The sequence below is a fragment of the Leptinotarsa decemlineata genome, unplaced genomic scaffold (assembly GCF_025532065.1).
Source record: "Leptinotarsa decemlineata unplaced genomic scaffold, Ldec_3_MD MMD2_tig00000882_RagTag_RagTag, whole genome shotgun sequence".
Lineage (NCBI taxonomy): Eukaryota > Metazoa > Arthropoda > Insecta > Coleoptera > Chrysomelidae > Leptinotarsa > Leptinotarsa decemlineata.
In genome coordinates, this window is record NW_027412556.1 from 19,084,890 (window position 1) to 19,099,999 (window position 15,110).

The window sequence follows — 15,110 nt, forward strand, 5'->3', positions numbered from 1 at the left end:
ACAGATATATTTATGAAGTATAAAATGGATGCTGTACAGTTACATAATACAATAATGATAAAAAAAGTGTTCATCCATTTTTGGATTCCTTTAACATAATTTATGGATGACTATAAACCAAAAATGTACTTTTTTCAAAAAAGCAGTAATATCTAACTGATTTATATTTGCATCTTCAACTTTGGAACTTCCAAAAACTATGAAAGAAATGAAGAATTCTGATATTTTTGACGTATTTCATCATCTCAGTAATTACGAATGAAATAATATCATTGAAATTTAATTTCGTAGCGGATTTCTTGTCCTCTTGGTCCCATAACAACGAGTGGTCATTTCGGAGGAATTCATGTGTTTATTTTCAAGTAGTAATGAATCCTCTCGAATACCATCAGAGCTTGGTATTTGTTTACAATAGTCGAACGAAACGTTTTTTTAACAAACTATCAAATGATCGGTGATTTATAGTTGAAGCAATCGGATGTGTCACGAAACGAAATTAATTATATACGAGAGTGGTAGTTCTAGAAATAGTTCTTATCAATATAAGTTCAATCAACATGAAAGACTGAGAGATAAGAATTTGTCTACGTTATATATTCACCAATGGAATTGTAAAAATGATCTAGATACAACAGCAGCAAAACCAAAATATATGAATAATTTACCAATTTCAGATTTTGAAGAGTAAACATGAGATTAGGATTGTCGAAAAAGTATATTAGTGTCGATAAAATGCGCTAGGTGCACTGCGATACTGCGCAGTAAGTATTCTCCTACTGACACACTCGTAGCAGCACACGTAGGCTAAACATCACTTGAACAGGATCCTTCTGAATGCTCTTCGAAAGTCCTTGTTGAAGATGGTGTAGATGACAGGGTTTAACGCCGAGTTCATGTAACCTGAAAAGAAAAATTCTATGTAAATGGGGCTTTACACTGATGTTGATATAATCGCATGGTTGAAAACTACATCTGTTCAAAATCTGTTTTTCCGTTAATCAGCTGTCGCCTCCATACGAACGACAACTCTCAAAAGTTGAGAACCTGTGCGAGCTAAGGACTAACGAGGTCTTACCTTTTAACGTGTGATTCCTAACACGGTTGCAGAATCATTCCAGCTTCAACCAGATAAATTCTCTCGAGAAAAATATCTGGTCGAGGCGGGAATCGAACCCACGATCTTCTGATCGTGAGTCGGGCGCACTACCAACGCGGCCAATTCCACAACATGGTACCCTGTTTTATGATTTTTCGTAAATAACTCTCTCAAAACCGAGTGAAAACGATGATCGTGATAGCATTTGTTATGTAATTGGCAACACCGTAAAATTTATTCACATTCCATAATTTGACTTCTCATTTCTGTATTCCTGTTATTCTGACTGTGTGGGCAACATTGCCAACTTGTTTCTGAGGTCGATTTGATGATTCACGAAACATAAGCTCCACAAATATAATGGAATTGACTGTTACTTGATAACAATTCAATATACAATATAAAATATAAAAAAACACTTCAATGTGAGATATCCACTTGCCAGTTTACAAAACCGCGACACGTGTTTTACTATAAAATAGCATCTTCAGGAGTTCCAATACTGACTAAACAAATTCTATGATATATTTTTATAGTAGTTCGTGACACCTGAAGATGATGTTGTATAGCGAAACACGTGTCGCGGTTTTGCAAACTGTCAAATAGAAATCTCACATTTAAGTGTTTTATTAATACTTTTGAAACTGAATATTTGGAATTTGGTTAACTAGATATTTGATTCACTATAACTGATTGAATACTCATCTCATATACTCATTCATTTACTTTTTTCCTTCTCACATATATCATATAATTTTTGGAACGTGGTTAAAAAAGGGGGTGAGTCCCAATGGTGGTGACATAACATTCATTTTCGAGTCTTTCATATTTCTTCGGAATTAAAAAATTCTATGAGTAAACCATCTTCTCATAAAACTTATGAATAGAATTGATTTTATAATTTTTTTTAAGTTATAACTTCTTATGGTAGGGTAAACCGCTTCGTTACCTAACGTGTTACAACGCCAGTCTGTCTGGCTTCCCTTTCTCTCACGCATATGTGAGCGAAAGTCAGACTCCTCCTTCCTCATCGGACGAAGCCCAGTGTTTAGTGTGCGATAGACATATATTCATGACAGTATTATGAAGCATGTAATATTTTTTTCATTATGTGAAACATGGCCCAATAGTGATGATATTGATTATCAATATCATCATTTGATTATAGACAAAATTATCAATAGAAGATTTTATTATCAAATAACCTTTTTTTACATTATCATATTAATATACATGTCACATATATGTTCACTGATTGAGGTAATTTCATTGTGGAAGTACGGGGTTATAAGCAGGGCTATTCAAATTCGTGAGTCTCCAAAAGTACAGTATATTGAATAGGTTAAATTGTAGCAAAATTGTCGATTTTGAAAATTTTAACAGAAAAAAATTGAAAATTGAATTTCTGAATGAATCTTAGAAATGAAAAAGAAGTTATTTTCTTACCATATACACTCTCAATGGATTGTCAGAATATATACAATTTTTACATACATGGTGTAATGTAAGTACATCGATGACACAAGTAGATAAAACGTATTCCGTGACATAAAAAATCGTAATTCATGAATGAATTGTGTGTATTTTCCAGATTGGTAGTGAGGAGCACTAAGACGAGTGTCTCACGGCAAAACATCGGTGTCTACAAGTGAGGATGACAGTGTTCCATGTAAGTGCAATTTGTTACCATTCATTTAAAGTAGAACTGCTGCGAATGATATCTGATTTTATTCCATAATGAATGATTGGAATACCAACTGAGTAGAGAAAAGTATATTCTGTATAATTCAGTGTTCATATAAGAGTATTTGTTTCAAAAGAATTTTTTTCTTTCGTGTAATTCAATGTTTATATGAAAGTAGCTGTTTCATGAGAGCTTTCTTCCAGTTTGTGACTGAAAGTTGCTTCTTTGCATGATCTACACATCCATGTAAAGAGTTACTCATTTTCAAATTGATTACTTCCTTCCTTTCTTTGGAAGATTCCTAAATTTTTTTTGTATCAAGATGGAGTAGTAGAAAGTCAAAAACTTTTTCCCAAAAATTCATCACTCCTAAAAATATAACGTCTTCAATTCAAATTCGTTAAAATATTCAAGTGACGTCGGTCGGTAGCCAAGCGGTTCGACGTGGGTGCTTTGTTCACTCACTCGAATTGACTGCCGTGTCGGTTAGTGGTTCAAGCCTTAGTCTGAACGATCGATTTTCACTTGCTATCGTCCAACCCGTGTTAGGTATCACACGTTAAAAGGTAAGACCTCGTTAATCTTTAGCTAGCAGAAGTTTCGACTTCTGAGGGTTGTCGTTCGTAGGGGTGCGACAGCTGGTTGATGGAAAAACAGATTTTTTTTAACGTTTTCCTGAAACAATTAACTAGAACAATAGACTACACAATTTTGTTAACGAATAGATGATTTCTTCGTCAAATAAGACCACGAAGTACCATTTTTCCAATATGATGACTATTGACGTAGTATGAGTCCGAAATTACTGTCCCTATTTCATATTCTCTGACTGAAAGTGTTCTCTCAAAAATTAATGAGAACAGCGTTGAAACTCCATGTCTGTTCTGGTAATTATAACCTTCAATATGTAACTTTGTTTTGAATGAATGTGTGGTAGTTGATTATTACATATCATTTTGTATTTTCTAGTATTTTTCCTCTAAGGAACAGAAATGTGCTTTCCGTTTTTTATTCTTGTTGTTGAGTTTCAGCTCAGACGAACTCGAATCATGGTTGAATTGCAAACCTTCGATTACATATTCGAATTGATCTGTTATCCTCAATACATCAAAAACAACTGGAAATTCATTGCTGGTTCATTTTTTTATGATAGATATTTGTCATGTTCTCTAAAAGACATTTTTTGTGTTGGACTCAATATTCAACACAGTTTTTTGGGGTTTATTAAATCACACAATCTGAAAAAATAAAATCTTAATCAATAGATAATGTGCTGAAGTGACTTTGATCGAAATGAATTGAAACTATCACAGTTTTGGGCGAGATTTTTATTGTGAATTTCAGGTTTCGAAAACTGAAAAGGATAGTTTTCAGAAACATCAATCACTTTAAAAAACTAAGTATATTTCAAGTTTTTCAATTGATTTTTTCAATTTGTAGGTAAAATTTGAGAATACAAGTTACTTACTAATTGGAATTTTCAGTAGTTTCTATTAAACAGTAACTTTTCGGGGTGAACTCTTCAGTTTGCCCTTTACTACACTACAGCTGAGACCAATTGATTAAGCTTTTAGTTTTTCAGATTGTAGGATGTTATAAACCCAAAAAACAGTGTAAAATATTTGTATTGGTTTTTTTGTCACGATTGAACAAAGTCTGTCGATATGAATAAACCGAACCATGCTTTGTATCGATTGTGAATTTTCTAAAGGTCTTTTTCTATACTACACTTTTTCCGTGTGACTATGAAATCATTGTACACGACGCTATTCAATTGTTCATGAGATGAGAAATTTGAAATTCGAAATAAAGATATACTTCATCAAATCTGACGTTTTCGATAATGAAACAACTCAAAATTCATACAGGGTTAACCGAACAAAAACCCAAGCCAAGAATTTCGAATGAAACCCTGTACAAGTTTTTCAACCAGTTGATCGAATGTGAAATTTTTTTTCCAGCGATATAACACATGTGGCCATTTCCATTTGAAAAGGCGGCTTAGGAACCATTTACTTCAAATTCAATATGGCTGCCCTATGACATCATGTATTGAAATATTGTCAAACAATATGACGTAGGAAGAAACAAACGACGAAAGTTTTCGAATATTACTTCAATAATTGAAATTTTCTACCAATACGCTTGAATTTCCGCATTTCTTTTTAAACGTCATATTTTACTTCGTTTATCTAGAAAATCTCAATAGGAAGGGTCATTTCTTGAACTTTCAAAGGTTTACTTTGAGTGTACCTCTTTCACTAATGAAGATGTAGAAGAAACTATGCTCTTTATTTTTTTGTTGCAGTGCGGATACGTGCGTTGGATCGCCAGATTCGACTGTTTCTGAAAATTAAGGCGCCTATCCAGGATAACTCCCAGATATCGCGCGTTTTTCTGCTCATCAACGCTCACGCCTTTGATTCTCAACTTCCCAAAGATTTTTACATCGATAAATTTCTTCAAAAAGTTGCTCAGTGTTCGATATGTTCATCTCAATTTTGTTTCTGTCAAAGTACAGCATGATCATCCTGCCGAAATGGATCTGCAGTTGCTGCTTAGCCTCTCGCTCGAAAATGAATGCGCGTTAATTGCGGTATCGTCCGCATAGATACCCACATTCGTTTGCAAGAACATGGGAAAGTCGACCTCAGTTACTTTGGCAATAAAGTTCAGCAATATTTCGTATTTTCTATTCTCTTTCCTGAAACAGTGAAAAATGTATTTTGAAGGCATCATGAATATTTGAAATGACGGAAACTATAGAAAATAGTGAAAACTGAACGAAAAATCCGAGCAGGGGGCGGTATACTTCTGTCAACATTTTAATCAGACACCCTGCCACCTTCATATTTTGTTATAGTGTTAACAAAAGGAAACGAAGAAATATAGCAGTGACGATACCAAAAAACCGGCCGTCGGAGGCGGTACAAATTTACCAATATTTTTAATAGAGTCTCTGCCACTTTCATATTTCGTTACAGTGGTGACAACTGGAAATAAAGAAATATGTCAGCAGTGAAATCAAAAAACCGACCGTCGGGGGCGGTACAGATCCAGCAATATCTTTATTAGAGATTCTGCCTCCTTCATATTTTGGTATAGTGTTAAGAAATGGAAATAAAGTAATATGTCAGAGGTGAAATAAAAAAACCGGCCGTCGGGGGCGGTACAGATCCAGCAATATTTTTATCAGAGATTCTGCCACCTTCATATTTTGGTATAGTGTTGAGAAATGGAAATGAAGAAATATGTCAAGTGTGAAATTAAAAAACCTGCCGTCGGGGGCGGTACAGATCCAGCAATATTTTTATGAGAGACTCTGCCACCTTCATATTTTGGTATAGTGTTAAGAAATGAAAATGAAGAAATATGTCAGGTGTGAAATTAAAAAACCGGCCGTCGGGGGCGGTACAGATCCAGCAATATTTTTATTAGAGGCTCTGCCACCTTCATATTTTGGTATAGTGTTAAGAAATGGAAATGTAGAAATATGTCAGGTGTGAAATCAAAAAACCGGCCGTCAGGGGCGGTACAGATCCAGCAATATTTTTATTAGAGACTCTGCCACTTTCATATTTTGGTATAATGTTAAGAAATGGAAATGAAGAAATATGTCAGGTGTGAAATCAAAAAACCGGCTGTCGGGGGCGGTACAGATCCAGCAATATTTTTATTAGAGACTCTGCCACTTTCATATTTTGGTATAGTGCTAAGAAATGGAAATGAAGAAATATGTCAGGTGTGAAATCAAAAAACCGGCCGTCAGGGGCGGTACAGATCCAGCAATATTTTTATTAGAGACCCTGCCACCTTCATATTTTGGTATAGTGTTAAGAAATGGAAATGTAGAAATATGTCAGGTGTGAAATCAAAAAACCGGCCGTCGGGGGCGGTACAGATCCAGCAATATTTTTATTAGAGACTCTGCCACTTTCATATTTTGGTATAATGTTAAGAAATGGAAATGAAGAAATATGTCAGGTGTGAAATCAAAAAACCGGCTGTCGGGGGCGGTACAGATCCAGCAATATTTTTATTAGAGACTCTGCCACTTTCATATTTTGGTATAGTGCTAAGAAATGGAAATGAAGAAATATGTCAGGTGTGAAATCAAAAAACCGGCCGTCAGGGGCGGTACAGATCCAGCAATATTTTTATTAGAGACCCTGCCACCTTCATATTTTGGTATAGTGTTAAGAAATGGAAATGTAGAAATATGTCAGGTGTGAAATCAAAAAACCGGCCGTCGGGGGCGGTACAGATCCAGCAATATTTTTATTAAAACCGTTCTTCGGCGGTGGTACAGATCCAGCAATACTTTCGTTAGAGCCCCAATCACTTTCATATTTTGTTGTAGTTTATTGATTAAGTATAAAGAGAAATGGCAGATAGGAAATTAAAACCGGCACATGCAAAATAAATCCAAAATTATAAACAATGAATGGCAATGCAAACTGAAATATATTACTTATTAAAATCTCAAAAAAAAAACAAAACGTAAATCATCCTAAAAAATGCAATTATATCATAAATCAAAGTCAAGGCAAACTAAATTTTACAACAAAACAATCTCAAAACACAAAATATCTTAAAAATCTATATCTAAACCCATTTGACATACATATAAAAAAAAACATAATAAATCAATAACAATACAAACTGAACTCTATATCACAATATAATATCAAAAAATTAATATGAATAAAATTCAAATCGGGAGTCTATTGGTAAAATAATACAAATTTATAATAAATAGGAGACACTGCGTACTGAATTCTACAGTGCTTTTCCTTAAAGTTTTTCCCTTTTATTTTTTGAATGAATCATTTATCACTATTTTCACCAACTACAAAATGGCGGCACATTAAAAAATTACTTGAATACATCGATGTTCAACTTCATAAATTGACGAAATAAGCTGACTTCACTTGAGAAAATGTTCGAAACGGTTGTCTTGAACTTTTTGACATAAGAACAGCCTAATCGATATTTCACGTCCAATTTTTTCTAAAATTGTAACATCGATATTTCTACAAATATGCATTATTCTCTGCCGTATATCTAATATCGAAGCAGATTTAGTTTCGTACAATTTTGCGCTTGAAACAGCTCCATAAAAAACTCCAAAGGTGTCAAATCTGGCGGTTTTTTCATTTCACACCTGACATATTTCTTCATTTCCATTTCTTAACACTATACCAAAATATGAAGGTGGCAAGGTCTCTAATAAAAATATTGCTGGATCTGTACCGCCCCTGACGGCCGGTTTTTTGATTTCACGCCTGACATATTTCTTCATTTCCATTTCTTAACACTATACCAAAATACGAAGGTGGCAGGGTCTCTAATAAAAATATTGCTGGATCTGTACCGCCCCAGACGGCCGGTTTTTTGATTTCACACCTGACATATTTCTTCATTTCCATTTCTTAACACTATACCAAAATATGAAGGTGGCAAGGTCTCTAATAAAAATATTGCTGGATCTGTACCGCCCCAGACGGCCGGTTTTTTGATTTCACACCTGACATATTTCTTCATTTCCATTTCTTAACACTATACCAAAATATGAAGGTGGCAAGGTCTCTAATAAAAATATTGCTGGATCTGTACCGCCCCTGACGGCCGGTTTTTTGATTTCACACCTGACATATTTCTTCATTTCCATTCCTTAACACTATACCAAAATATGAAGGTGGCAGGGTCTCTAATAAAAATATTGCTGGATCTGTACCGCCCCGGACGGCCGGTTTTTTGATTTCACGCCTGACATATTTCTTCATTTCCATTTCTTAACACTATACCAAAATACGAAGGTGGCAGGGTCTCTAATAAAAATATTGCTGGATCTGTACCGCCCCTGACGGCCGGTTTTTTGATTTCACGCCTGACATATTTCTTCATTTCCATTCCTTAACACTATACCAAAATATGAAGGTGGCAGGGTCTCTAATAAAAATATTGCTGGATCTGTACCGCCCCGGACGGCCGGTTTTTTGATTTCACACCTGACATATTTCTTCATTTCCATTTCTTAACACTATACCAAAATATGAAGGTGGCAAGGTCTCTAATAAAAATATTGCTGGATCTGTACCGCCCCCGACGGCCGGTTTTTTGATTTCACCCCTGACATATTTCTTCATTTCAATTTCTTAACACTATACCAAAATATGAAGGTGGCAGGGTCTCTAATAAAAATATTGCTGGATCTGTACCGCCCCCGACGGCCGGTTATTTGATTTCACACCTGACATATTTCTTCATTTCCATTTCTCAACACTATACCAAAATATGAAGGTGGCAAGGTCTCTAATAAAAATATTGCTGGATCTGTACCGCCCCCGACGGCCGGTTTTTTTATTTCACCTCGGCCATATATCTTTATTTCCATTTCTTAACACTATACCAAAACATGAAGGTGGCAGAGTCTCTAATAAAAATATTACTGGATCTGTACCGCCCCCGACGGCCGGTTTTTTGATTTCACCTCAAACATAGATCTTTATTTCTATTTCTTAACACTATATCAAAATATAAAGGTGGCAGAGTCTCTAATAAAAATATTGCTGGATCTGTACCGCCCCCGACGGCCGGTTTTTTTATTTCATTTCTGACATATTTTTTTATTTCCAGTTGTCACCACTATAACAAAATATGAAGGTGGCAGATTGTCTGATTAAAATCAGACAGACAGACAGACAGACAGTATACCACCCCCTGCTCGGATTTTTCGTTTAGTTTTCACTATTTTCTATAGTTTCCGTCATTTCAAATATTCATGATGCCTTCAAAATACATTTTTCACTGTTTCGGGAAAGAGAATAGAAAATACGAAATATTGCTGAACTTTATTGCCAAAGTAACCGAGGTGGAAAGTCGTACGTGTACATGAATATAGATGCGGTGCTGAGCAGGATCCCTGCGGGACACCTGCCTCAATCGGGTAATGTGCAGATGTGGTTTGGTCCACTCTCACATGAAAAGTTCAGTTGGTCAGGTAGGATGCAAGAATCCTTATCACGAATAAAGGCATGTCAGCCGACCTTATTTTGGTGACAAACCCTTCTGTCCACACCTTGTCGAAGGCTTCTCTTATATCCAGCAGGAGCATAACTGTGTTCTTTTCCTTCATTCCGTCATTCCGTGAACAACTCGGATCAGTCGATCTCATCAAATTCGAATATTATCTACAAAGTGAACTCTACTGCACCTTGTACTAATGACATATTTATCGTAAAGCCACCTGGGCCACAAATCGTTATAACTGGTAAATGCGGAAAAATTCATGCTTTTTGAAAGATGGAAACGAAAGCTCAAGTATATTGAAATACGGGCAACAGTGTCCACAACATGAAATATCATTTGGAAAGATTGAATGGGAAACCTGACAGAATACTGAATATTTAATATGACTTGGTGAGTTAGTACTGACAACTAATACTCTTAGATTTTTGAAATTTTGGTTTTTAACATGGATTCTGAGGGAAGAAATGTTCACTACCACTTATAACTTTGACCCTCAACTATTTGTTTGATATACATCATTAAAAATACTTAACATATTTTTATTAACTCACTAAAAGGGATGATCATATGTAAGTTGCAATATGTATCTGAAAATATTTGAAGCATGGAAATAATCTACATATAATATCCCACAACAGACGACTTTTGGATGACAGTCATAAGTGAAAGAAAATCCGATTTTTTTCATCAACCTCCACCTCTTGCCAAAAAATTCATGAGGAAACAAAACAATGGGTTTATTCTGCTTTTATAAAATGATTTCTTCAAAATTGCCATTTGCATAACTGATAACTCTAATCTTCGAGTATTTGTTTATGTTTCGTTCGTAATTACTTAGAAATGAAGTATTTTTTTCAACATTTCAGTAGAAATACAAACTTCTAACTGATTAGATATCAGCTCAACGAAAATCATGAGATAACATATTTAATCATGGAGTTTACATGCTGGGGTTTACTCTCACCGATTTCAATGTTTAAATGGACCAGAAAAAAAGAATTCCCAGATGTAAGTCAGCTATCTTGGCAATGACTTTACCCATCATACATAATGAGAATTTCCTCCATCTTTAAAATTCTCTTAAACAGTCAATTTATTCTGATTTAACCAATTTTGTATCATTTACAGCTTTCGATTATTATTCCCCTGTTTATCTTGTTTATATATTTAAAATAATGTTATTTTGAATTACGTGCTACAAACCCTGTGTTAGGAATTACACTTCCACAGGTAAGACCTCGTTTGTCCTAAGCTCGCTCAAATTTAGATTTTTGAGAGTTGTCGTTGGTAGGGGTGCGACAGCTTGTTAACGAAAATAACGGATTTTTTTCATAATACTTTTGTTGATGGAAATAATACGTATGTTTATCGGATTGTCTGAATGTATATCAGTTGTATCATAACGAACATTATTTCTGTGATCATACGAATACTAACGAAATTTTTCAGAGCTGTATATCTATCTATCTTCGACATTTCACAAAAATACTTTCCAAATACACTGCTGATTTTTCGAAAATCAGGCAGTTTCAATAATTTATGGAGTGACAAAAAGAATTCAATTCTTTCTTATATAAGTGCCTGGGCGAAAACTCAAGTTGATGTTGACCTTTTGGCATTCGATAGAAAAATCATCTTCTTATATTTGTCTGAATTTGATTCATCTCAACTCCATGTCGTGTGCATTTTCAAGACGTTGAAAATATCAAAAAAATATCAACGTAAAGTAGGCTTGTTCAAACTGTAAGAGTCTGACTAAGTGAGTGAATAGGTAACTCTCAAGTGATTATAATCCAATGCATTTATACGACTGCCGTCGTAAATCACCAAACCATTAGTTTTCACCCAAACGATATGAAGTCAATTCAATAGAGCTTTCAGTATATTCAAAAAGCGAGGATTATTCAAGGGTTATATTCTGACTGCAGCAAATTTAATCTATTAAATTGCGAGCACATTCATAACTTCAGAAAATTTGCTGAACAACTATTGAGTTCAACATCAAATGTAATGATTTATAATTTTATTGGGTTACATTATCGTAATCTCCATAAAGATCTCTAATCTTTTGAAGAATGAAAAGTAATTTGAAGAATTCAATTCTACTTCAAAAAGAAATTAACGCGAAAGTATAAATTAGTATTTTATTTTACAAAACCAAATTGAAAGTAAGTTGATCGTAACAAATGAGGAGTCTATTTTTTTCAGCTTGGCACCGACCTTGAAGATATTATTGGCCACAAATTTGTTTCATATCTACTTTCGATTTCATGTCATTGGCTAATTCTGTGTATGTATATACATTTGAGTTAATATATTTCAATAATCTTGAATGAGTGACGACTTTCACCTAGGCAGTGAAATGCCTGTATTGTATTGATTTACTCATTCAGATAATAGTTTGCATGCAGTTTTTATAATAACAAAATGACAAACTTAAGATAAAAAACTATAGTAATATAATTAGCAAAAATGAAATTCAAAAGTCATAGAGAATATAAAAACTAGTAGATATGAATTAAGTGAAAGGAAAGATACAGATGGTATTGGAATTGTCATTCAATGTGGGAGAATAAATTTCTTTTATCAGTATATGTTGATTTTTTTTATTTTCTATTATGAATTTATCAATTTTATTCATTGTTTTCAATTATACTGGAGGTAGGTTGTAGAGTTCTGGACCGTAATAGAACACAAATATTTGTGTGTGTTTTTTTGGTAAAATCATTTCATCATTTGAATTCTTGACTGCTTTAGTTCTTACTATTGTATGGGTTACATAGTTGTTGAAGTGAAAAAATCCATACTAGACACGGGTAACTATATAATGATCTAACATTAAGTAAATTATAGAGCTCTAACGGATAAAGTAACTTTATTTTTATTATTTTTGAGAAAATTAGATATTAAAATAGCATATAGAACAAGTAATACATTGGGAAAGTAAGTTAAAAATAATAAACAAAAACATTCAAATTCGAGAAATCAGGTCTATATAAATTGAAGGATGGAACATGTCTTGAGGTATATATTGGTCAAACTGGCAAAACATTCAGGAATCGAATCCAGGAACATCATATGAGCTATGTAAATGAGAAAACAAACTCAACATATTCAAATCATCTTTCAGAAGAAAATAATATCTTTAACGGAGGATTCGAAGTTTTATACATAAAAAATAAAGGTTTGGAACTGAATTATTTGGAAGCAATGGAAATTAATGAACTAAAAAATTCAAACATTATAATGAATGACCACTTGGATTTGAATAGATCACCACTATTGAACTTGTTTTTTGAAAAAACCGAGGAAGTATTATTATTGATGTAGAAGTGAGGTAATATGCTTAAGGTGATCATAATTGAAGAGGTACCTCTGATATACAAGAATTGTAGAGGTTTATTATTAATTTGACGGAAGTAGTCTCAATTGTAGTTACCTGTGATATGTAAATATTAGCGTAAGAAGCAATTCATAGTTTTCAAATCACTATTGAAGAAGTTACTTTGTTAGCGAAACATTTCGTGATATATTTTTCAAATAAAATTTGTGGAGATCAAATCGTGAGGTGTAGTTTATGAAAACTAAATTATTTTCTTGATATAGATGATCAGTTGAGAAACGCTAATGTCTTTATATTATTTTTAAAATTGATTTATGCGTGATTTGTGAGCTATTGATGTGATTGTTGAAAGTACCACCTTATGCTATTATAAGATATCTCATTATGGATTCTGACAAAGACTGATATATCGAGAATACTTTTTTGAAGTGAAACTTATTTAGGCGCGCTTGACTTGGGAGTAAGCTGGTAAATGCGTGACGACAGCGTTACGAAAATTGTGATTGGGCGAGGCGAACGGAATTTGAGAAGGAGGTATAAGTAAGTGAAGACAGAAATACGTTGCGTATAATATTGTAGGGGCAAGAGATAGATTTTGAATTCTGTATCGAAGAAACATACATATTCATTTCTCCTAACATATCCACAACGTAGGTTTCCGTGAATGCCTGGCATTTTCCAGGCATTTCATGAGCCAGACCTGAGAATTCAGTTTTGTGAGCATTAGACAATTCACCTAGACTTCTTAAAGGTATATGTTGCAGTGTTAAAAGTAAATTTATGTTGAATGGTGATCTGAATAGAGAAAGTCATCGACACTGAAGTAATGCAAATCCGCATCGATTCAGAAAAGATACACACTTAGTATCCAGAAAAACTAAACTTTTGGACAGGAATAACCAGCTATACTTATTCGTACTAGAAATATTAAAAATTCAGTTGCCGGAAAACACTATTTGATTATCTGATTTCGTCAAGTCGGCGTTCACGAACATTCTCAGGTCACTGATCTGAACTGCCAACGAATTCTATTCAGTAATTCCAAATTGCGACCCTTTTTTCATGAAATAAAAATCGACATCGAACATTTCAGAATCTAAAACTAGTGAAATGGGTTTCAGAAACTGTTTTGTTTCCATATAATTTTGGATTATTTGTTGCAACTACACACGTGGAAATTCTGTTGAATGAACCGACAAAGAACTCAATCCTGGAATATCAAAATGAAGCTCCCCAAGGCGATCAGCTACAGAGCCATGCTTTGACATAAACTACCGACGAGATTCATCCTCATTTGTTCACTGCAAGGCAACTGGTCGCACAGAGCACAAATACAATAGTCTGGTTCACATGTACTCGATTTAGCTCTTTTTGGTGACATTTTTCAGTCCTGTCCAAAAATTACGACCAAGTTGTCATTCGATTCGTATTTTTGCCTAGAAAGTTTAAGGATAGGTCCGAAAACGCGCCGATAAAAATTATAAAAGTTATAAACAATTAAGTGAAAAAAAATGGGGCTTTAGTTTTTTCTTAATATCTCGGAAAATTTTCAAAATTTTGGAAATTTGAAAAAAGATTTGCGTTAGAAAAGTCCCGACTCCCGAAACTGTATCTCGATTATTTATAATTTTTACAGATCCCTGAAAATATAGCCAAAAGCGGGTAATCTGGCTTCCACGCGCCTTTCGTCACTCTGACATAAAAACAAAAAAAATTACTTAATCATATCAAATGTAAATATTAAGGAATGAAAAAATTAGTGTAAATTTGGGATAATCAATGAACAATGATCCGCAGTCAAAAAATTTGTATCCCAATTTTAACGTTAATCATAAATTTGTTAATTAATAACTTTTTCTGAATTGAAAGTTAATATAAAAATCCCTATAATTATTAAACCAAAACCTTGGCATTTTTTTCCTTTGGTGAAGTGAATTATATTTGTAAACAGAAAT

The 15,110-nt window shown here is 34.0% G+C and overlaps 1 protein-coding gene across 1 annotated transcript in view; it reads right to left on the bottom strand.

Moving 5' to 3' along the window:
• Window positions 1-637: 637 nt before the first annotated feature.
• Octalpha2R (alpha2-adrenergic-like octopamine receptor) overlaps window positions 638-15,110 on the bottom strand; it is a 562,038-nt gene continuing 547,565 nt past the window's right edge. Inside the window, exon 7 of the mRNA XM_074175188.1 lies at window positions 638-900. Coding sequence (XP_074031289.1) covers window positions 812-900 — 89 coding nt within the window. The 3' untranslated portion in view covers window positions 638-811. The remainder of the gene's footprint in view (window positions 901-15,110) is intronic.